Source organism: Sphaerodactylus townsendi, linkage group LG03 (assembly GCF_021028975.2).
Source record: "Sphaerodactylus townsendi isolate TG3544 linkage group LG03, MPM_Stown_v2.3, whole genome shotgun sequence".
Classification (NCBI taxonomy): Eukaryota; Metazoa; Chordata; class Lepidosauria; order Squamata; family Sphaerodactylidae; genus Sphaerodactylus; species Sphaerodactylus townsendi.
In genome coordinates this window covers 120,363,167-120,386,696 of record NC_059427.1, presented here as the reverse complement: position 1 = coordinate 120,386,696, position 23,530 = coordinate 120,363,167, and the positions used below count along the sequence as shown (strand labels likewise).

The window sequence follows — 23,530 nt, the reverse complement described above, 5'->3', positions numbered from 1 at the left end:
CCCCCCCCACCCCCCCCCCCCCCCACCCCCCCCCCCCCCCACCCCCCCCCCCCCCCACCCCCCCCCCCCCCCACCCCCCCCCCCCCCCACCCCCCCCCCCCCCCACCCCCCCCCCCCCCCACCCCCCCCCCCCCCCACCCCCCCCCCCCCCCACCCCCCCCCCCCCCCACCCCCCCCCCCCCCCACCCCCCCCCCCCCCCACCCCCCCCCCCCCCCACCCCCCCCCCCCCCCACCCCCCCCCCCCCCCACCCCCCCCCCCCCCCACCCCCCCCCCCCCCCACCCCCCCCCCCCCCCACCCCCCCCCCCCCCCACCCCCCCCCCCCCCCACCCCCCCCCCCCCCCACCCCCCCCCCCCCCCACCCCCCCCCCCCCCCACCCCCCCCCCCCCCCACCCCCCCCCCCCCCCACCCCCCCCCCCCCCCACCCCCCCCCCCCCCCACCCCCCCCCCCCCCCACCCCCCCCCCCCCCCACCCCCCCCCCCCCCCACCCCCCCCCCCCCCCACCCCCCCCCCCCCCCACCCCCCCCCCCCCCCACCCCCCCCCCCCCCCACCCCCCCCCCCCCCCACCCCCCCCCCCCCCCACCCCCCCCCCCCCCCACCCCCCCCCCCCCCCACCCCCCCCCCCCCCCACCCCCCCCCCCCCCCACCCCCCCCCCCCCCCACCCCCCCCCCCCCCCACCCCCCCCCCCCCCCACCCCCCCCCCCCCCCACCCCCCCCCCCCCCCACCCCCCCCCCCCCCCACCCCCCCCCCCCCCCACCCCCCCCCCCCCCCACCCCCCCCCCCCCCCACCCCCCCCCCCCCCCACCCCCCCCCCCCCCCACCCCCCCCCCCCCCCACCCCCCCCCCCCCCCACCCCCCCCCCCCCCCACCCCCCCCCCCCCCCACCCCCCCCCCCCCCCACCCCCCCCCCCCCCCACCCCCCCCCCCCCCCACCCCCCCCCCCCCCCACCCCCCCCCCCCCCCACCCCCCCCCCCCCCCACCCCCCCCCCCCCCCACCCCCCCCCCCCCCCACCCCCCCCCCCCCCCACCCCCCCCCCCCCCCACCCCCCCCCCCCCCCACCCCCCCCCCCCCCCACCCCCCCCCCCCCCCACCCCCCCCCCCCCCCACCCCCCCCCCCCCCCACCCCCCCCCCCCCCCACCCCCCCCCCCCCCCACCCCCCCCCCCCCCCACCCCCCCCCCCCCCCACCCCCCCCCCCCCCCACCCCCCCCCCCCCCCACCCCCCCCCCCCCCCACCCCCCCCCCCCCCCACCCCCCCCCCCCCCCACCCCCCCCCCCCCCCACCCCCCCCCCCCCCCACCCCCCCCCCCCCCCACCCCCCCCCCCCCCCACCCCCCCCCCCCCCCACCCCCCCCCCCCCCCACCCCCCCCCCCCCCCACCCCCCCCCCCCCCCACCCCCCCCCCCCCCCACCCCCCCCCCCCCCCACCCCCCCCCCCCCCCACCCCCCCCCCCCCCCACCCCCCCCCCCCCCCACCCCCCCCCCCCCCCACCCCCCCCCCCCCCCACCCCCCCCCCCCCCCACCCCCCCCCCCCCCCACCCCCCCCCCCCCCCACCCCCCCCCCCCCCCACCCCCCCCCCCCCCCACCCCCCCCCCCCCCCACCCCCCCCCCCCCCCACCCCCCCCCCCCCCCACCCCCCCCCCCCCCCACCCCCCCCCCCCCCCACCCCCCCCCCCCCCCACCCCCCCCCCCCCCCACCCCCCCCCCCCCCCACCCCCCCCCCCCCCCACCCCCCCCCCCCCCCACCCCCCCCCCCCCCCACCCCCCCCCCCCCCCACCCCCCCCCCCCCCCACCCCCCCCCCCCCCCACCCCCCCCCCCCCCCACCCCCCCCCCCCCCCACCCCCCCCCCCCCCCACCCCCCCCCCCCCCCACCCCCCCCCCCCCCCACCCCCCCCCCCCCCCACCCCCCCCCCCCCCCACCCCCCCCCCCCCCCACCCCCCCCCCCCCCCACCCCCCCCCCCCCCCACCCCCCCCCCCCCCCACCCCCCCCCCCCCCCACCCCCCCCCCCCCCCACCCCCCCCCCCCCCCACCCCCCCCCCCCCCCACCCCCCCCCCCCCCCACCCCCCCCCCCCCCCACCCCCCCCCCCCCCCACCCCCCCCCCCCCCCACCCCCCCCCCCCCCCACCCCCCCCCCCCCCCACCCCCCCCCCCCCCCACCCCCCCCCCCCCCCACCCCCCCCCCCCCCCACCCCCCCCCCCCCCCACCCCCCCCCCCCCCCACCCCCCCCCCCCCCCACCCCCCCCCCCCCCCACCCCCCCCCCCCCCCACCCCCCCCCCCCCCCACCCCCCCCCCCCCCCACCCCCCCCCCCCCCCACCCCCCCCCCCCCCCACCCCCCCCCCCCCCCACCCCCCCCCCCCCCCACCCCCCCCCCCCCCCACCCCCCCCCCCCCCCACCCCCCCCCCCCCCCACCCCCCCCCCCCCCCACCCCCCCCCCCCCCCACCCCCCCCCCCCCCCACCCCCCCCCCCCCCCACCCCCCCCCCCCCCCACCCCCCCCCCCCCCCACCCCCCCCCCCCCCCACCCCCCCCCCCCCCCACCCCCCCCCCCCCCCACCCCCCCCCCCCCCCACCCCCCCCCCCCCCCACCCCCCCCCCCCCCCACCCCCCCCCCCCCCCACCCCCCCCCCCCCCCACCCCCCCCCCCCCCCACCCCCCCCCCCCCCCACCCCCCCCCCCCCCCACCCCCCCCCCCCCCCACCCCCCCCCCCCCCCACCCCCCCCCCCCCCCACCCCCCCCCCCCCCCACCCCCCCCCCCCCCCACCCCCCCCCCCCCCCACCCCCCCCCCCCCCCACCCCCCCCCCCCCCCACCCCCCCCCCCCCCCACCCCCCCCCCCCCCCACCCCCCCCCCCCCCCACCCCCCCCCCCCCCCACCCCCCCCCCCCCCCACCCCCCCCCCCCCCCACCCCCCCCCCCCCCCACCCCCCCCCCCCCCCACCCCCCCCCCCCCCCACCCCCCCCCCCCCCCACCCCCCCCCCCCCCCACCCCCCCCCCCCCCCACCCCCCCCCCCCCCCACCCCCCCCCCCCCCCACCCCCCCCCCCCCCCACCCCCCCCCCCCCCCACCCCCCCCCCCCCCCACCCCCCCCCCCCCCCACCCCCCCCCCCCCCCACCCCCCCCCCCCCCCACCCCCCCCCCCCCCCACCCCCCCCCCCCCCCACCCCCCCCCCCCCCCACCCCCCCCCCCCCCCACCCCCCCCCCCCCCCACCCCCCCCCCCCCCCACCCCCCCCCCCCCCCACCCCCCCCCCCCCCCACCCCCCCCCCCCCCCACCCCCCCCCCCCCCCACCCCCCCCCCCCCCCACCCCCCCCCCCCCCCACCCCCCCCCCCCCCCACCCCCCCCCCCCCCCACCCCCCCCCCCCCCCACCCCCCCCCCCCCCCACCCCCCCCCCCCCCCACCCCCCCCCCCCCCCACCCCCCCCCCCCCCCACCCCCCCCCCCCCCCACCCCCCCCCCCCCCCACCCCCCCCCCCCCCCACCCCCCCCCCCCCCCACCCCCCCCCCCCCCCACCCCCCCCCCCCCCCACCCCCCCCCCCCCCCACCCCCCCCCCCCCCCACCCCCCCCCCCCCCCACCCCCCCCCCCCCCCACCCCCCCCCCCCCCCACCCCCCCCCCCCCCCACCCCCCCCCCCCCCCACCCCCCCCCCCCCCCACCCCCCCCCCCCCCCACCCCCCCCCCCCCCCACCCCCCCCCCCCCCCACCCCCCCCCCCCCCCACCCCCCCCCCCCCCCACCCCCCCCCCCCCCCACCCCCCCCCCCCCCCACCCCCCCCCCCCCCCACCCCCCCCCCCCCCCACCCCCCCCCCCCCCCACCCCCCCCCCCCCCCACCCCCCCCCCCCCCCACCCCCCCCCCCCCCCACCCCCCCCCCCCCCCACCCCCCCCCCCCCCCACCCCCCCCCCCCCCCACCCCCCCCCCCCCCCACCCCCCCCCCCCCCCACCCCCCCCCCCCCCCACCCCCCCCCCCCCCCACCCCCCCCCCCCCCCACCCCCCCCCCCCCCCACCCCCCCCCCCCCCCACCCCCCCCCCCCCCCACCCCCCCCCCCCCCCACCCCCCCCCCCCCCCACCCCCCCCCCCCCCCACCCCCCCCCCCCCCCACCCCCCCCCCCCCCCACCCCCCCCCCCCCCCACCCCCCCCCCCCCCCACCCCCCCCCCCCCCCACCCCCCCCCCCCCCCACCCCCCCCCCCCCCCACCCCCCCCCCCCCCCACCCCCCCCCCCCCCCACCCCCCCCCCCCCCCACCCCCCCCCCCCCCCACCCCCCCCCCCCCCCACCCCCCCCCCCCCCCACCCCCCCCCCCCCCCACCCCCCCCCCCCCCCACCCCCCCCCCCCCCCACCCCCCCCCCCCCCCACCCCCCCCCCCCCCCACCCCCCCCCCCCCCCACCCCCCCCCCCCCCCACCCCCCCCCCCCCCCACCCCCCCCCCCCCCCACCCCCCCCCCCCCCCACCCCCCCCCCCCCCCACCCCCCCCCCCCCCCACCCCCCCCCCCCCCCACCCCCCCCCCCCCCCACCCCCCCCCCCCCCCACCCCCCCCCCCCCCCACCCCCCCCCCCCCCCACCCCCCCCCCCCCCCACCCCCCCCCCCCCCCACCCCCCCCCCCCCCCACCCCCCCCCCCCCCCACCCCCCCCCCCCCCCACCCCCCCCCCCCCCCACCCCCCCCCCCCCCCACCCCCCCCCCCCCCCACCCCCCCCCCCCCCCACCCCCCCCCCCCCCCACCCCCCCCCCCCCCCACCCCCCCCCCCCCCCACCCCCCCCCCCCCCCACCCCCCCCCCCCCCCACCCCCCCCCCCCCCCACCCCCCCCCCCCCCCACCCCCCCCCCCCCCCACCCCCCCCCCCCCCCACCCCCCCCCCCCCCCACCCCCCCCCCCCCCCACCCCCCCCCCCCCCCACCCCCCCCCCCCCCCACCCCCCCCCCCCCCCACCCCCCCCCCCCCCCACCCCCCCCCCCCCCCACCCCCCCCCCCCCCCACCCCCCCCCCCCCCCACCCCCCCCCCCCCCCACCCCCCCCCCCCCCCACCCCCCCCCCCCCCCACCCCCCCCCCCCCCCACCCCCCCCCCCCCCCACCCCCCCCCCCCCCCACCCCCCCCCCCCCCCACCCCCCCCCCCCCCCACCCCCCCCCCCCCCCACCCCCCCCCCCCCCCACCCCCCCCCCCCCCCACCCCCCCCCCCCCCCACCCCCCCCCCCCCCCACCCCCCCCCCCCCCCACCCCCCCCCCCCCCCACCCCCCCCCCCCCCCACCCCCCCCCCCCCCCACCCCCCCCCCCCCCCACCCCCCCCCCCCCCCACCCCCCCCCCCCCCCACCCCCCCCCCCCCCCACCCCCCCCCCCCCCCACCCCCCCCCCCCCCCACCCCCCCCCCCCCCCACCCCCCCCCCCCCCCACCCCCCCCCCCCCCCACCCCCCCCCCCCCCCACCCCCCCCCCCCCCCACCCCCCCCCCCCCCCACCCCCCCCCCCCCCCACCCCCCCCCCCCCCCACCCCCCCCCCCCCCCACCCCCCCCCCCCCCCACCCCCCCCCCCCCCCACCCCCCCCCCCCCCCACCCCCCCCCCCCCCCACCCCCCCCCCCCCCCACCCCCCCCCCCCCCCACCCCCCCCCCCCCCCACCCCCCCCCCCCCCCACCCCCCCCCCCCCCCACCCCCCCCCCCCCCCACCCCCCCCCCCCCCCACCCCCCCCCCCCCCCACCCCCCCCCCCCCCCACCCCCCCCCCCCCCCACCCCCCCCCCCCCCCACCCCCCCCCCCCCCCACCCCCCCCCCCCCCCACCCCCCCCCCCCCCCACCCCCCCCCCCCCCCACCCCCCCCCCCCCCCACCCCCCCCCCCCCCCACCCCCCCCCCCCCCCACCCCCCCCCCCCCCCACCCCCCCCCCCCCCCACCCCCCCCCCCCCCCACCCCCCCCCCCCCCCACCCCCCCCCCCCCCCACCCCCCCCCCCCCCCACCCCCCCCCCCCCCCACCCCCCCCCCCCCCCACCCCCCCCCCCCCCCACCCCCCCCCCCCCCCACCCCCCCCCCCCCCCACCCCCCCCCCCCCCCACCCCCCCCCCCCCCCACCCCCCCCCCCCCCCACCCCCCCCCCCCCCCACCCCCCCCCCCCCCCACCCCCCCCCCCCCCCACCCCCCCCCCCCCCCACCCCCCCCCCCCCCCACCCCCCCCCCCCCCCACCCCCCCCCCCCCCCACCCCCCCCCCCCCCCACCCCCCCCCCCCCCCACCCCCCCCCCCCCCCACCCCCCCCCCCCCCCACCCCCCCCCCCCCCCACCCCCCCCCCCCCCCACCCCCCCCCCCCCCCACCCCCCCCCCCCCCCACCCCCCCCCCCCCCCACCCCCCCCCCCCCCCACCCCCCCCCCCCCCCACCCCCCCCCCCCCCCACCCCCCCCCCCCCCCACCCCCCCCCCCCCCCACCCCCCCCCCCCCCCACCCCCCCCCCCCCCCACCCCCCCCCCCCCCCACCCCCCCCCCCCCCCACCCCCCCCCCCCCCCACCCCCCCCCCCCCCCACCCCCCCCCCCCCCCACCCCCCCCCCCCCCCACCCCCCCCCCCCCCCACCCCCCCCCCCCCCCACCCCCCCCCCCCCCCACCCCCCCCCCCCCCCACCCCCCCCCCCCCCCACCCCCCCCCCCCCCCACCCCCCCCCCCCCCCACCCCCCCCCCCCCCCACCCCCCCCCCCCCCCACCCCCCCCCCCCCCCACCCCCCCCCCCCCCCACCCCCCCCCCCCCCCACCCCCCCCCCCCCCCACCCCCCCCCCCCCCCACCCCCCCCCCCCCCCACCCCCCCCCCCCCCCACCCCCCCCCCCCCCCACCCCCCCCCCCCCCCACCCCCCCCCCCCCCCACCCCCCCCCCCCCCCACCCCCCCCCCCCCCCACCCCCCCCCCCCCCCACCCCCCCCCCCCCCCACCCCCCCCCCCCCCCACCCCCCCCCCCCCCCACCCCCCCCCCCCCCCACCCCCCCCCCCCCCCACCCCCCCCCCCCCCCACCCCCCCCCCCCCCCACCCCCCCCCCCCCCCACCCCCCCCCCCCCCCACCCCCCCCCCCCCCCACCCCCCCCCCCCCCCACCCCCCCCCCCCCCCACCCCCCCCCCCCCCCACCCCCCCCCCCCCCCACCCCCCCCCCCCCCCACCCCCCCCCCCCCCCACCCCCCCCCCCCCCCACCCCCCCCCCCCCCCACCCCCCCCCCCCCCCACCCCCCCCCCCCCCCACCCCCCCCCCCCCCCACCCCCCCCCCCCCCCACCCCCCCCCCCCCCCACCCCCCCCCCCCCCCACCCCCCCCCCCCCCCACCCCCCCCCCCCCCCACCCCCCCCCCCCCCCACCCCCCCCCCCCCCCACCCCCCCCCCCCCCCACCCCCCCCCCCCCCCACCCCCCCCCCCCCCCACCCCCCCCCCCCCCCACCCCCCCCCCCCCCCACCCCCCCCCCCCCCCACCCCCCCCCCCCCCCACCCCCCCCCCCCCCCACCCCCCCCCCCCCCCACCCCCCCCCCCCCCCACCCCCCCCCCCCCCCACCCCCCCCCCCCCCCACCCCCCCCCCCCCCCACCCCCCCCCCCCCCCACCCCCCCCCCCCCCCACCCCCCCCCCCCCCCACCCCCCCCCCCCCCCACCCCCCCCCCCCCCCACCCCCCCCCCCCCCCACCCCCCCCCCCCCCCACCCCCCCCCCCCCCCACCCCCCCCCCCCCCCACCCCCCCCCCCCCCCACCCCCCCCCCCCCCCACCCCCCCCCCCCCCCACCCCCCCCCCCCCCCACCCCCCCCCCCCCCCACCCCCCCCCCCCCCCACCCCCCCCCCCCCCCACCCCCCCCCCCCCCCACCCCCCCCCCCCCCCACCCCCCCCCCCCCCCACCCCCCCCCCCCCCCACCCCCCCCCCCCCCCACCCCCCCCCCCCCCCACCCCCCCCCCCCCCCACCCCCCCCCCCCCCCACCCCCCCCCCCCCCCACCCCCCCCCCCCCCCACCCCCCCCCCCCCCCACCCCCCCCCCCCCCCACCCCCCCCCCCCCCCACCCCCCCCCCCCCCCACCCCCCCCCCCCCCCACCCCCCCCCCCCCCCACCCCCCCCCCCCCCCACCCCCCCCCCCCCCCACCCCCCCCCCCCCCCACCCCCCCCCCCCCCCACCCCCCCCCCCCCCCACCCCCCCCCCCCCCCACCCCCCCCCCCCCCCACCCCCCCCCCCCCCCACCCCCCCCCCCCCCCACCCCCCCCCCCCCCCACCCCCCCCCCCCCCCACCCCCCCCCCCCCCCACCCCCCCCCCCCCCCACCCCCCCCCCCCCCCACCCCCCCCCCCCCCCACCCCCCCCCCCCCCCACCCCCCCCCCCCCCCACCCCCCCCCCCCCCCACCCCCCCCCCCCCCCACCCCCCCCCCCCCCCACCCCCCCCCCCCCCCACCCCCCCCCCCCCCCACCCCCCCCCCCCCCCACCCCCCCCCCCCCCCACCCCCCCCCCCCCCCACCCCCCCCCCCCCCCACCCCCCCCCCCCCCCACCCCCCCCCCCCCCCACCCCCCCCCCCCCCCACCCCCCCCCCCCCCCACCCCCCCCCCCCCCCACCCCCCCCCCCCCCCACCCCCCCCCCCCCCCACCCCCCCCCCCCCCCACCCCCCCCCCCCCCCACCCCCCCCCCCCCCCACCCCCCCCCCCCCCCACCCCCCCCCCCCCCCACCCCCCCCCCCCCCCACCCCCCCCCCCCCCCACCCCCCCCCCCCCCCACCCCCCCCCCCCCCCACCCCCCCCCCCCCCCACCCCCCCCCCCCCCCACCCCCCCCCCCCCCCACCCCCCCCCCCCCCCACCCCCCCCCCCCCCCACCCCCCCCCCCCCCCACCCCCCCCCCCCCCCACCCCCCCCCCCCCCCACCCCCCCCCCCCCCCACCCCCCCCCCCCCCCACCCCCCCCCCCCCCCACCCCCCCCCCCCCCCACCCCCCCCCCCCCCCACCCCCCCCCCCCCCCACCCCCCCCCCCCCCCACCCCCCCCCCCCCCCACCCCCCCCCCCCCCCACCCCCCCCCCCCCCCACCCCCCCCCCCCCCCACCCCCCCCCCCCCCCACCCCCCCCCCCCCCCACCCCCCCCCCCCCCCACCCCCCCCCCCCCCCACCCCCCCCCCCCCCCACCCCCCCCCCCCCCCACCCCCCCCCCCCCCCACCCCCCCCCCCCCCCACCCCCCCCCCCCCCCACCCCCCCCCCCCCCCACCCCCCCCCCCCCCCACCCCCCCCCCCCCCCACCCCCCCCCCCCCCCACCCCCCCCCCCCCCCACCCCCCCCCCCCCCCACCCCCCCCCCCCCCCACCCCCCCCCCCCCCCACCCCCCCCCCCCCCCACCCCCCCCCCCCCCCACCCCCCCCCCCCCCCACCCCCCCCCCCCCCCACCCCCCCCCCCCCCCACCCCCCCCCCCCCCCACCCCCCCCCCCCCCCACCCCCCCCCCCCCCCACCCCCCCCCCCCCCCACCCCCCCCCCCCCCCACCCCCCCCCCCCCCCACCCCCCCCCCCCCCCACCCCCCCCCCCCCCCACCCCCCCCCCCCCCCACCCCCCCCCCCCCCCACCCCCCCCCCCCCCCACCCCCCCCCCCCCCCACCCCCCCCCCCCCCCACCCCCCCCCCCCCCCACCCCCCCCCCCCCCCACCCCCCCCCCCCCCCACCCCCCCCCCCCCCCACCCCCCCCCCCCCCCACCCCCCCCCCCCCCCACCCCCCCCCCCCCCCACCCCCCCCCCCCCCCACCCCCCCCCCCCCCCACCCCCCCCCCCCCCCACCCCCCCCCCCCCCCACCCCCCCCCCCCCCCACCCCCCCCCCCCCCCACCCCCCCCCCCCCCCACCCCCCCCCCCCCCCACCCCCCCCCCCCCCCACCCCCCCCCCCCCCCACCCCCCCCCCCCCCCACCCCCCCCCCCCCCCACCCCCCCCCCCCCCCACCCCCCCCCCCCCCCACCCCCCCCCCCCCCCACCCCCCCCCCCCCCCACCCCCCCCCCCCCCCACCCCCCCCCCCCCCCACCCCCCCCCCCCCCCACCCCCCCCCCCCCCCACCCCCCCCCCCCCCCACCCCCCCCCCCCCCCACCCCCCCCCCCCCCCACCCCCCCCCCCCCCCACCCCCCCCCCCCCCCACCCCCCCCCCCCCCCACCCCCCCCCCCCCCCACCCCCCCCCCCCCCCACCCCCCCCCCCCCCCACCCCCCCCCCCCCCCACCCCCCCCCCCCCCCACCCCCCCCCCCCCCCACCCCCCCCCCCCCCCACCCCCCCCCCCCCCCACCCCCCCCCCCCCCCACCCCCCCCCCCCCCCACCCCCCCCCCCCCCCCCCCCCCCCCCCCCCCACCCCCCCCCCCCCCCACCCCCCCCCCCCCCCCCCCCCCCCCCCCCCCACCCCCCCCCCCCCCCACCCTCCCCCCTCCCCCCCCCCCCCCCCCCCCCCCCCCCCCCCCCCCCCTACCCCCCCCCCCCCCCACCCCCCCCCACCCCCACCCCCCCCCCCCCCCCCCCCCCCCTCCCCCCACCCCCCTCCCCACCCCACCCTGACCCCCCCCCACCCATACAATTCCCATCAGCCTCTGTCAGCATGGCCAATTGGCCATGCTGGTAGGGGCTGATGGGAATTGTAGTTCCTGAACATCTGGAGAGCCGCAGGTTCCCTACCCCTGGTCTATGTGGACTAGCCATTTACTTTGCAAAGGTACATTTTACATGTTCTCCCTGGACACAGAATGAGCATTCATGTAAGATGCTTGTTTATACTTCCCTTCCCTCCAAATCAAAGCTTACAACTGCCTATGTTTGCCTCAGATTCCAGGACTCATCTGGGTGTCCCCGACACGCCCACCCGCTTAGTGTTCTCTGCCCTGGGGCCAACCTCACTGAAGGTCAGCTGGCAAGAGCCACACTGTGACAAAGAGGTGCAAGGATACAGCGTCCAGTACCAGCTTCTCAATGGAGGTCAGTGAAGATCCCACGGCTGTTAATGTAAGGAGAGTTGGAGACAATTAGTTTTTGAGAGAAGGCCACAAAGGGCAAGTCTCAATTCACATCCACATGGTAAAATATGGTGTATGTGGGATGCGGGGGTGGGGGGGTGGGGGTGGTATAGGTGCTGTTAATAGTTTCTTGAAATGTTAAGAACTTGGTATTCTTCACTGAAGCACAGTTGACATAGTCTTCCCCTATTCCGTCAAAAAAGTGATTTATAACAGATCTATGAGTTATGAGAAGGTGCTTCTTTGGCAGGAATAGAGACAACTGCATGCATTCTGACCCTCATTAAATGCATCTGGCTCAAAATGCATACAATACAATCTTGGACATTAAGATTACATACTGATAAGCAAAGTTACTTCAGTCTAAACCCACTGATTTCATTGGACTCAGTCTAGAAGCACACTACATGCATCCACACTAATTCCCTCATGAACAGCAATTGCCGATTTCTTTTTCTGTGATTTCTGGCCTGATGCAGGGATAGTGCATCATTTTGTATCTCACATGGTTCATGAGATTCATGTAATTTTCTACATTTACTGTCACGTAGGAAATTCATCTTATGATACTGCTCATCATTACTAGTGGAAGTCATAAGTCTTGATAATAGCAGCGTGTGAAGATGACTGCTGGGTCTTTTCTTCTCTTCTAGGACAAGTGCACAGGCTTACTATTCCTAACCCTACCCAGAACTCAGTGGTAGTAGATGACCTGCTGCCAAACCATTCCTATGTCTTCAAAGTGAAGGCCCAAAGTGACGAAGGCTGGGGTCCAGAGAGAGAAGGAGTGATTACTATTGAATCCCAAGTGGATCCACACAGCCCTCTGAGTCCTGTTCCAGGTAATGTGACTTCCATTATTATTACTATTATTACTGTTACTATTACTATTACTATTATTAATTTGATTTAGTTGACCGCCCTACCCCCGAAGGTAGGTTAAGAGCAGGTGTACTCTAATCTGGAGGAACCAGGTTTGATTCCCCGCTCTGCTGCCTGAGCTGTGGAGACTTATCTGGGGAATTCAGATTAGCCTGTATACTCCAACACATGCCAGCTGGGTGACCTTGGGCTAGCCACAGTTCTTCGGAGCTCTCTCAGCCCCACCTACCTCACAGGGTGTTTGTTGTGAAGGGGGAAGGGTATGGAGTTTGTAAGCCCCTTTGAGTCTCCTTGCAGGAGAGAAAGGGAGGATATAAATCCAACTCTTCTTCTTCTAATGCTACACAAGAGGTGTACTCAGCTTTCTGCAATTCTGGTACAATTATTGCCTTCTGTGGATTTTTTAATTCTTTGTCACTTTTAATCTAAAATATCTATAAAATGAGAAGTTTGAAAAGCTGAATTACAAAGCACACATTTACTTCATATCCTCTGTGGATCACACTGGGCTAGTTACTTGAGGAGTTAGATGAATTTCAGATGTATTAGTGTGTCCATAATAGCCTGAAAATAATGAAGTAAAAGTCAGATTTAAAATCACAAATGTAGCTTTACAGTGTGCAAAATAATTAAGGAATTTACCAGAATATAACAAGGCTGAATGTGGCAGGTATTTGGCAGAAAAATTCCACAATATAAATAAATGCAAGTGGTATTTCAATATGAGATACATTTCCAATTCTGGCATTGATTCCATACCAAAAGATAGGCAGATTTTGCATACTGAACATTTTAAAAGTTTAGGTTTGAATCTTAAATTCTGTATTCAATAAATGAATTTTATGTAAAATCCTATGCAGCATTTCATTCAGTTCTTGCTGGTTTCTTCTTAAGAATATTGACCTTTCATTTTTGCTCATATAGGTTCTCCATTTACCTTAAGCACACCTAGTGCACCAGGGCCTCTGGTGTTCACAGCGCTGAGTCCAGATTCTCTTCAACTGAGTTGGGAAAGACCCCGCCAACCCAATGGGTCAATTCTGGGCTACATGGTCACCTGTGAGACACTACATAGTGGAGGTATGTGGTAGCTCTGAACTGAATTCCAGTTGAAACATGAAACCTCAAGTGTTCCCAGAGAGTATTTCCTAGCCTGTATAACAGAGCAGTCTCTGAATGTGCTAAATGCTGTATGTTCTTTTCCCAATACAAACTTGTAACATTTCCCCCATACACACTTCCCCAGAAGTGACATAAAAACATAGCTGACATTGAGCTCCTCCATGTCCCCATCACCCTGCTGGTTGCCAGACTTGGCTTGGCAACCCTGGATTGGCTCCAGAACACCTCTCAAGAAACACCAGATAGAAATACGTTTTTATAAATAGCCTCAGGCATGATCTACAGTTTATCCTCAGTTTGTTCCTTGTGGTAATGTGGATTGCAGCCTGCCACCAGGCTGCTTTGGACTTCTGGGTCCCAGTATAGTGTACCTTTGTGCAGGTCCTGCTTATCAAAACTCTGCTTGTGTCACTGGAGCTCCTCTGAATTGCATTGTCTGGTAGTGAAAAGAAGCTCTGTTGGATCTGTTGGATCGACTGTTTTAAAATGTTTTTGCTCCTTTAGGAGAACCCAGGAATATTTATGTGGAGGGAGACAACCCAGAGACTACCTTGACGGTGCCTTACTTGAATGAAAATGTTCCATATAAGTTCAAAGTGCAAGCCAAAACCACACAAGGCTTTGGCCCTGAAAGAGAAGGCATCATCACCATTGAATCTCAAGATGGAGGTATGTGTGTAGGTGTGGAAGTGTATTCATTTTGGAGGTTGTTCTTCATTATGCCATGTGAAATGATGGCAATTGTCTGGAAAATAGATGGGGAAAAGTCTACTCTTGCATAGACTAGGACAGGGGTGGGCAATTATTTTTTCCATGGGGCCGCATAAGAAACAGAAAATATTGTGGAGGGCCGGGCCAAAACGCTGGGGGGGCGAGGTGGTTTTGAAAGCCCACAGAAGCCGGCAGGCAAGGCAACCGGCTTCTGCAGGGCTTTCAAAGACACCTCGCGCCCCAGCAAGGCAGGGGCGCAAGGCGCTTTTGAAAGCCCCACAGAAGCCGGCAGCCAAGGCAACCAGCTTCTGCGGGGCTTTCAAAGGCGCCTCGCTCCCCAGCAAGCCAGGGGGGCGAGGTGGTTTTGAAAGCCCCGCAGAAGCCAGCAGCCAAGGCAACCGGCTTCTGCGGGGCTTTCAAAGACACCTCGCGCCCCAGCAAGGTATGCCAGGCGCTTTTGAAAGCTCCGGCAGAAGCCGGCAGCCAAGGCAACCAGCTTCTGCAGGGCTTTCAAAGGCTCTCACTCCCCAGCAGAGGTGTATCTATGCAAACTGGAGCCCGGGGACAAAACCTGAATTTGGCGCTCCCTCCCTCTGGAATGGGCAAAGGCCACCCCTTCCCCACCACGACCAAACAATGATTTTTTTTTTTGCAATCTCACTGCACAAAACACCCCCCACCCCCCACCAAAAAAAAACATACATGGCTCTCTCCCCACCAACTCTCTTTCCTAATTTTGTCCTTACACCTCAACCCTGTGGAGGTAGGGAAGAGCCCTTGGGAGAAACAGCTGAGGTAGGTGCCCGAGAAACAGCTCCAAGACAGTTCAAGGGGAAAATTAACTTTTAAGCATGTAAATCTCTCACAAATCGCCCCATCAGAAGACTCTTACTTTTCAAACAAATGTCAGCAATATCTCTCACAGATCACCCCCCACCCCCAGCAAAACATACATGGCTCTCTCCCCCCCACCAACTCTCTTTTCCTAATGTTGTCTCCCAAGCACCAACCCTGTGAGGTAGGCTGGCCTGAGAAACAGCTCCAAGCCAGTGCAAGGGGAAATTAACTTAAGCATATAAATCTCTCGCAAATCACCCCCATCTGAAGGTTTACCAAACAAATGCCAGCATCATCATCAGTTCTGTTGCTGCTGGGATCCAGCTCAGCTTCCCTTCTCCTGTGCCTATCGGAGCCAGTCTGCCCAGAAGGCTTGTGAGTAAGGGAGAATAAGGCACACTGGGTCAGAGGGAGGGGAGGCGGAGCGCCCCAGTCCTGCTCCTGGGAGCACAGTGGGATTTCTCCCCTGCCCCCTGGACACTCCAGGCCACCGTACAGAGTGGGCGGGGCTACAACAGGCACTGGCAACAGCCTCAGTGCCAGGCTTGCTAAGGCCTACTGAATCAGCTTGTGTGCAGGGACGTTTTGGCGCCCCCCACGTGACCAAAATGGATGCGCCCAGGGACAAGAGGTACTGTCCCTAGGCAAATACGCCTGTGCTCCCAGGCAAGGCAGGGGGGCCGGTCAGGGTCATCCGGGGGCCAGATACGGCCCGCGGGCCATATAATGCCCAGGTCTGGACTAGGAGAATACATCAAGACATGGAGTGTTCTGATGGGGACCCCAAAGGAGCGTATAGGAGAGAAACAATGTACTGATCCAAGATGACAATTGATCAACAATGTTATTTCTCTTGAAAATTTAAGCTAGTGCCAAATCATGAAGGCATGTGATACACATAGGGACTAAGAGTAGAACTGGCAACCTTCAGGTGGCCCCTGGAGATCTCTTAGAATTACAACTGATCTCCAGGCTACAGAAATTAGTTCTTCTAGAGAAAACGGCTGCTTTGGAGGATGGTTTTTATGGCTTTAGAGCCAGCATGGTGTAGTGGTTAAGAGCAGGCGGATTCTAATCTGGGGAACCGGGTTTGATTCCCCACTCCTCCACCTGAGTGGCAGAGGATTATCTGGTGAACCAGATGTGTTTCCCCACTCCTATGCATTCCTGCTGGGTGTCCTTGGGCCAGTCGCAGTTCTTCGGAACTCTCTCAGCCCCACCTACCTCACAAGGTGTCTGTTGCGGGAAGAGGAAGGGAAAGGAGCTTGTAAGCCACCTTGAGTCTCGGTGAGAAAGGTGGGATATTAATCCAAAATCATCATAATCATCATCTTCTTTTTCTTCTTCATCATCATCAGCATACCTTGCCCTCAGGGACTGCCCCAAAATCTCCAGGAATTTCCCAACCTGGAGTTAGCAACCTTACTTTAGAAGCATTGTTTTGCTCTTCATTTGATTACATACTTATTGGCATCTGACCATTACTTTTTTTTTTATGCAAACACATGAGGTATTTTACATTAAAAATTAGACTCCTCCACCCTCATTGCGGTTCCCTGGCTTATACATAGCTCAAACTTTACCTGCTTTGTACTACTGACAGTTATAACCTTTTGGGGAGAACTGATTCCAAAGGTGTGTGGGTGTACATGAGTGCCCCAAGCTCAGTCCTATCTTGACAAGCCAGGAATCAGAAGCATAGCTCCAAGGGAGCAGGGAGGTGCGACACACCGGGCGCACGCCCCTGTGGGGGTATGGCGAGGGTGGGGACGGAGGACGCACCAGTGCACTGGGCACTTTCCCCCCTTGCTACGCCTCTGCCAGGAATACCCCTTGTTAGTAGATTTTGGCAGCTAGATAACAGCTACAGTAATTTGGGGTATTGTGTAGCTTCAGGATTAGGAAGCTGAGCTATGACCCAGAAAGTCCCTGAATTAAATGTTGCATCCGCTGTAAGCCTTCAGCAGCCACAATTTCTCATCTTCAGCATCAATTCTGGAATGTAGAAATAGTAGAACTGATTTACCTTGCAGAGTTGTATGGATAAAGTAATGCATATGACATTCTTTGAACAGAAATGGGCTATTTAAAGTACTGTTGGAGGCAGCAACCTATTTGAAATATCTTCTTTATTTTAAAATACTGAAATTGATCATTTTGACCCTAAAATGTTAACCTCCTGGAATGTAACTGAGATTTGGAAGGCGTGTATATGCAGGCTAATGCCCAGAACATTTTCTGTAATACAAAGAAGTAATTAGTTTGTATTGAAAGTTGGAGGACCATCTCTTTAAATGGTAGTCTTTTCTTGCTCATTTCTCAAATATTTTCCAGAGTCTGTTGTTTAGCAATCTCAAATGGAATGAGAAATGAACTTCCAAGTTAAAATGTGTTTTTTTTAACCTGTCCTTCCTTGTTCAGGTGCTTTTTCTCAGTTTGGAACACAGCAGTTTACCAAGGAGGAAGTGTACAGTCTCCCCACAGAATATAGCACCAAAACCAGCGTCACTCACTCTGCCCTGGATCCTTTATATGCAGGTAAAAACAATCTCAGCCTTGGTTCTTTGTGTTTCCTATTGAGTTCTATTAAATGGGTTGCAATCTAGGGCACCATTGAAAGGGAGGCAAAACTTGCTGCTAACTTGCTGCCACCCTAATTGCGCCTGTGAATTCACCTCTTTAATGTCTTCTAATTAAAGTGATCACAAAGGCAAGCTGAGTTGTCCGTCCAGTGGTGTCCCAGTGGTTGCCATTAACTGCTCTGGGGAAAACTAAGGGCCAAACTAAATGCTGTGGCAGCTAAGGGCTCAACCTGTGGCCTCTGCTGCCATTTTAGGGAAGAATTTGACCACTTAAAATGCTGCGAAAGCCTCATCCTGATTAGGCCTGCAGTGTGGGGAAGGGCAGCAAGACTGCATGTTCTCTCCCCTTGCCTGATCAGGACTGGGCCCTCAAGACATTTTTAAATGGTCAAATTCTTCCTTAAAATAGTGGTGGTAGCCACAGATCAAACTCATGGCTGTTGTAACATCTGGTTTAGCCCTAAAGCACTGTATAAGGGATGTTTGTTAGAAAGAGGGCAAAAAACCTGTCCTCCTTCATACACAAGACCCCCAAATAGAACCATTAATGACATTTCCCTATAGAAGCCAGGAGCAGCAGTGGCGTAGTGGCTAAGAGCAGGTGCATGCTGATCTGGAGGAACCGGGTTTGATTCCCAGCTCTGCCACTTGAGTTGTGGAGGCTTACCTGGTGAACTAGATTAGCCTGCGCACTCCCACACACGCCAGCTGGGTGACCTTGGGCTAGTCACAGCTTCTCGGAGCTCTCTCAGCCCCACCCACCTCACAGGGTGTTTGTTGTGAGGGGGGAAGGGCAAGGAGATTGTCAGCCCCTTTGAGTCTCCTACAGGAGAGAAAGGGGGGATATAAATCTAAACTCTTCTTCTTCTTCTCATGGTTCTGTTTCTTTGTGACATGGTAGTGTGACCAAGAAACATAACACAAAGTACAGATTTGCAGTGATGAGCAATGATCTTAGGTGCTGTCTTAAGTTCACTATGGCTCCCATTTTTTACGACACCAATTAAATAGGTTTCTATCACCAAAGGGCAAAACCTGATCCTTCCACCAAGAAACAGTGGTCACCAGGGCTGAAGACAGGTTTTAGCTGCTATCCTGATTGTGCCTGTGAATTCTCCCCTTTAATTTCTTCTATATGAGTGGTAATTTGTGACAATAATTGGGAATACAATAGTGATGAAAACAAAGTATCTCTTGTAATTGAGTGACCCAGTCTCCATTTAGAGGAACCCCATGGTGGGCTATGTGTGCACATGCGCTTGTGTATTGTTCCCATACCTGCCAATAATAGCAATGGTTATTGTGACTGAGATCCCATAAATTGCTCATCCAGCTCTTAGACAGAAGCCTGAGTTCAGAATCCGTATATGCACAACACCTTCCTGGATCATGCTGAGCCCTGTGAACTCTCAACAAAAGTGTTAAGAAAATTTTCTCTCCATTTCCTGTTCCATGCACCAAAAGCAGAAAGTGGACAGATAACATGTATTTGTTATAAATATACCATAAGAGCAATCCTGAACAGGTCCAGTCAGAATCCTACTCTATTCTACTCACTGGGGCTTACTGAAGACTCCCAGAATAGTCTTCAGGGTTGCTCTGTATATTTCCTAAATAGCCATTAAATCAGTGGTTTCCCTAACCTAGTTATAAATGCCCCTAACCATGGGCGTCCTGTCTCCACATAACTGCTTGCCAGAGGAGATGTTGCTCATGCACATCGGGCTTAGGGCAATAGCTTCTATGCCAGAATGATGTATGAACTAGTCTGAAGAGTTTAATGGCGGAAAGAGCGAGAGTACAGACCCTTTAATGAAACACACACAAACTTATTCTGGATTTATATGTTTAGGAATAAACAAGCAAGAATGAAGGAAGATCATCCTCTCAGTACAAAAGGGGTCAATGAGATGTTTGTCCGAAATACACCATTGTTACACTAATGCTTGATGCTAACATCCCTAAAGCAAGAGTACCTTTCTGTGGATTCAGAACTCTTGATTTTTTGGTTGCAATACTTAACAAGTTACTTCCATGAGGTGATACTAAAATGAGCCTTGCAGGTCTGCCCAAATAACATTTGTCTGAAAGGCAGGGCTATGCATGTTTGCCCAGAAGAACATCCTACTTGATTCCATGGGGTTGACTCCCAGGTAAATAGGGCATATGTCCATAACAAAGACAGGCAAATATGGGAGCTGCTAAATCAATTTTTGTCATGGTCCCCCTCTTGTTGCAGATGGCATGCTGTTGACCACTCAGCGCATGGAGAGTGGCAGCACCCTCACCCAACAAGTCACTCAAGAGTTTGTCAGCAGAACCATGATGTCTAACAGCAGTGGGACATTCACCAGGCAGACAGACAGGCAGTTCTATGAAGCCTGAGTCCAGAAGGGCGCCTGGATTTCAACAGGGGATGATCTGAAATGGACCCATTCTGTGATCAACTTCCAGACAAACTCATGGCACCTGCTTTATTGCACCAGTGTTGAAAGCATTAGATGTTGCTTTGAAACTCTACTGGGAAGAGGATACATGCAGACCAGGTGGAACCCTAAGACATTATGACAAGAGCTTTTTTTTAACAGTAACTTGGTTACGAAGGGCTATTGCAAAGTTTTGATTCAAGATATTGACTGTATTGGCTGTTCAGATGTCGTCACTGGAAGTTTGACCACACAGACCACATAGGACTGAATTGGTGTTTAAATCATCCCTTGATGCCATTCTATAACATTTTCCCCATTTGTTCTATTGTTATTTCTTTCATAAGTCCGCAGTCCTTTACCAACACTATTAATTCCACCAGCAAAAGCCTTTTGTCACACAATACATTATTGCAAGTAAACCTGTTGGAACACCAGGGATTTCTACTACATTTCTGTCCAAAATTCCGTGCTAATAGAGTATGGTACTGCATTAGACGATTAGTATGGTGCATAGCACCATCTACAATGCCTTATCGAAAAAAATGTTGCTTAAAGTACTGTACAGTTTATTTGACATACATATTATGTATTTTTTTTACAAAGGGTATTTTATTTCACCTAGCAACATGGGACCAAAATTCAGGCACTGAGCCTCAAAATCTACCAAAGCAAACATGGCATTATAATCAATGCCTTTATCCCAAATAGAGAAAGTGTTTCATTTTGAGTGACCACAATCAACAAAATTTGCTGAACTCTACCTACAGCCCTCCCTTCCCTCTCACACCCTGGCAGTGGTGGCCAAGCAGCAAAGCAGGCTGGTGACAACATTGACTATGTCAGAGTCATAGTCTTTGGCCTAGGCATATTGAGGTTCAGGCATTTTTGCTTCCTTTTATGTTTCCTCACAAGTGGCAGCAGTTTAATTGTACATGCACATTGTATAATACAAGTGTTGGATACTTTTGTGCATTCACAATGTACTAGGTCACACAGCTTCATAGATAGTGTAGTCAGTGACAGCATCTATAAGACTGTGCAGCTGTGAGGTGAATCAGGCATGAACAGGAGTACCTGCAGCTTACATACTACACAGGCTTTGTCAAGGGCTGCTCCAAGATGTGGGGCAAGAATTTGTGGACATCTGATGTCCCTTATCTAGATGTGTGGATGTTTGCATTTAATTCTGAGTTTTGCTAATCCATAACGATAATCAAACTCTCCCTGCAAACATGAAAGTAGCATAACAGAAAAGTTCTGCTCTAACCCATCCTCTTTGATGTTAGCGTTCAATAGGCAAGATCGTAATGTACTGAAATATTCAAAACTATGACCCCAATCTAGTTTGAATCCATTATAGCATTATTTTTTTCTCATTCTCTGGTTCAAAAGCAATGGTTTGCTCCAAATTGTCTAAGATAATAGGGTGGAGGAGTAGCTATAAAAGGACCAGAATGGTCTATCCAGAGAAAATAAAGACAGAAACAACGCAGGAAATACATACTTGGACATCTGTCTAGAGATAAGCAACCTGTCCATACATTTCTTTTCTACAATTGGTTTTTTACTTATTTGTTTTGTTTATTTATTGGTATTTATGCACCTTTAACGTTGCAATCTCTGAAAGAGCCATTTTCCATTTTGCTAAAAAAACACATTCAAAAGAGCGGCCTGAAGTGACTCCTGTGATGGCACTGGGTACGTTATAGTGACTCTAAAGCCATAATTTCCTGTTTTGCAAGACTGTTCCCGTAATGCTGTGGTTTTCCAAGCCAGACTTCTCAGTTAGAAGATTGGCAACTTGTAAAAGACAGCTCATCCATTATTAGTGTTCTGCACAGTGTATGACAGTGAGACCCAGGATATGTGGCCAGTGGCCATTAGAATGTATGAGTGTACATTCTAATGCAACATGCTGTAGTATCCTCTGCAAAACATTGTGGCTCCAGGGCAAAAAAGTTCCCCTGCAGAAAAATATATGCGGCAAGAGTCTCTGATGGTAGAAACGTCGTCATCATGTTAACACAGTGGAAAAACTGGGGTCCCGTGTAACGTTTGCCTTTTGCTTTTCTTTTAATTGACTTTTTGTTCGTATTCTGAATAAATGCAGAACCAACTGTTGATATTTTGGTTTAATTAAAACTATACAGGAGGCTCAAACAGTTGATTAAGGGGTCATTATACCATACATATATAACAGGTTAGTTCCACTCTTGGAGGGAAGAGGAACTTTGCCCAGCACAGGCCACAAAAGGAGCTCAAATCTTTGCAGGTGCCCAAGAGGAAGTGGTGGCTGTGACTTCTCCCCATTGGTAATGGAGGCCTTGGTGCTGACTTCAAATCTAGGGCTCTTCTCAAGATCGAAAGTTTTTCCTCTGTCGCTTCCATGTCTTCGCGGTAGAATTCGCCGGCGCGATGGCGAAGGCCGTTCGCGATGCACGCATGCGAAGCGGTCGCAGCAGAGTGCCGTAACGGCAGGCGGTTCGCGCCAAGACGGAGTCGCTTTTCCCTGGTTGCCACTCACCTGTTTTACCGTCGTCGCCTGCTGGCCGTCAAAGCCCCGCCCACGCTGCCCTCTGACCTCCAGGGGTCGGAGGACAGCGTGGGTGGGGCTTCAACGGCCAGCAGGCTTAACCGCATCGGAGACAAGGTGAGTGGGATGGGCCAGGAGACAGCTGTTTGCACCGCTGGAAGACGCTTTCCCTTCAACAACAACCCTTTAAAGGGTTAGTGCTGTTTAGGGCTGCCTGATGTCGCCTGTGGGAAGCGTTGTTGTCGGCGCTTGCCCGCGCTTGCAGCAGCGTCGCTTCAGGCTTAACGGCGGCCTGGGGCGGCTAAGCATTACCCAGGTCCGCCGCGTTTTTGGCCCATGCGGAAAGGGCCTAGGTCTACCTAGTAAAGAATAGTTAAAGACCTTTTGCTTTTAGAGGTAAAAATTTGGGTTCCTTGGAGGTTCATTGCAGGTTACCACTGACCCATTCCTGTCAACTAGGAAATTCTGCAAACTTTCCTAGATTACCTTTTCAAAGGGAATGATTTCTTTGTAGAACTTTTAGAGACCAGTAATTTCATGGCTCCTATGTACTCAGTTCCCAGCACAGCTTATCAGTGGATAAAGGCTAAGTAGTTTAACTTCAAAGCTACATTACATCCTCTTGTAAAGTAACTGCTCCTAGGTCTCAAACCTTTTCTACATATTATAGTGCTTTGTACTGAACGTGAACCACAGGCCTTCCTTTTAACCAAAGTACCCATTGAAGTATCTGATGGGCCAGATTTCAGCAGCATAGTGCTTTTATCACCAGTTAAAAGAGAGATTGTATGTTTTCACTCCTATAACAGGAGAACTGCAGTAAGATTTAAGTGCCATCATTGTATGATGGGCAGAGGTTGGTGGCAGTTAATACATATGCAATGTGAAAATTAATGAAAGGTCTGACAGCTGGTGTTTTGGATAAGATATTGCACTTAATAAATATTTTCTTTGTGGTCCAGGTTGCTGGGGTTTTTTTTAATCTCTGTGTCAAGCTATAGCAATGCTGAAAGCTGTGTCTGTTGATTAGACCACAGGGTTTACAATCCTGTAGAATCAGGTGTGACTAATCCCATTGATTCCAGTTTTAACCCTTATGTAGGAGCAAAAATCTGAATGTAATTAGTTCCACCACCACCCACAATGAAAAGATGGAACAGTCCAAACATGAAGAACAGGCTCAAGCCAAAGGGCTCAAGTTTAAGAGCTAATCTGATCACAACCCATAATATTACATATACTGGAAATAGCAAGTCACATGTTATATACTGTGAAGCTATGGTAGAGGAAAATTTAGGGATTAGGAAGAAAAGAGATTGGCTATATTTAACATGTGGTGATGCCACAGCTGTATTCAGTCCTACTCTAAGCTATGGAAAACAGCTAAAGCAATTGCTGGGTTCTAGTGCCTGCAAAACTGAGCTAGCAGATGAAAT

At 66.6% G+C, this 23,530-nt stretch overlaps 1 protein-coding gene across 1 annotated transcript in view; it reads left to right on the top strand.

Annotated features, from left to right (window-relative positions):
- The window catches only part of ITGB4 (integrin subunit beta 4), a 95,486-nt gene extending 73,804 nt beyond the window's left edge, over positions 1-21,682 (top strand). Inside the window, exons 31-35 of the mRNA XM_048490781.1 lie at positions 11,652-11,840; positions 12,805-12,960; positions 13,507-13,671; positions 16,972-17,088; positions 19,372-21,682. Coding sequence (XP_048346738.1) covers positions 11,652-11,840; positions 12,805-12,960; positions 13,507-13,671; positions 16,972-17,088; positions 19,372-19,517 — 773 coding nt within the window. The 3' untranslated portion in view covers positions 19,518-21,682. The remainder of the gene's footprint in view (positions 1-11,651; positions 11,841-12,804; positions 12,961-13,506; positions 13,672-16,971; positions 17,089-19,371) is intronic.
- Positions 21,683-23,530: the final 1,848 nt, after the last annotated feature.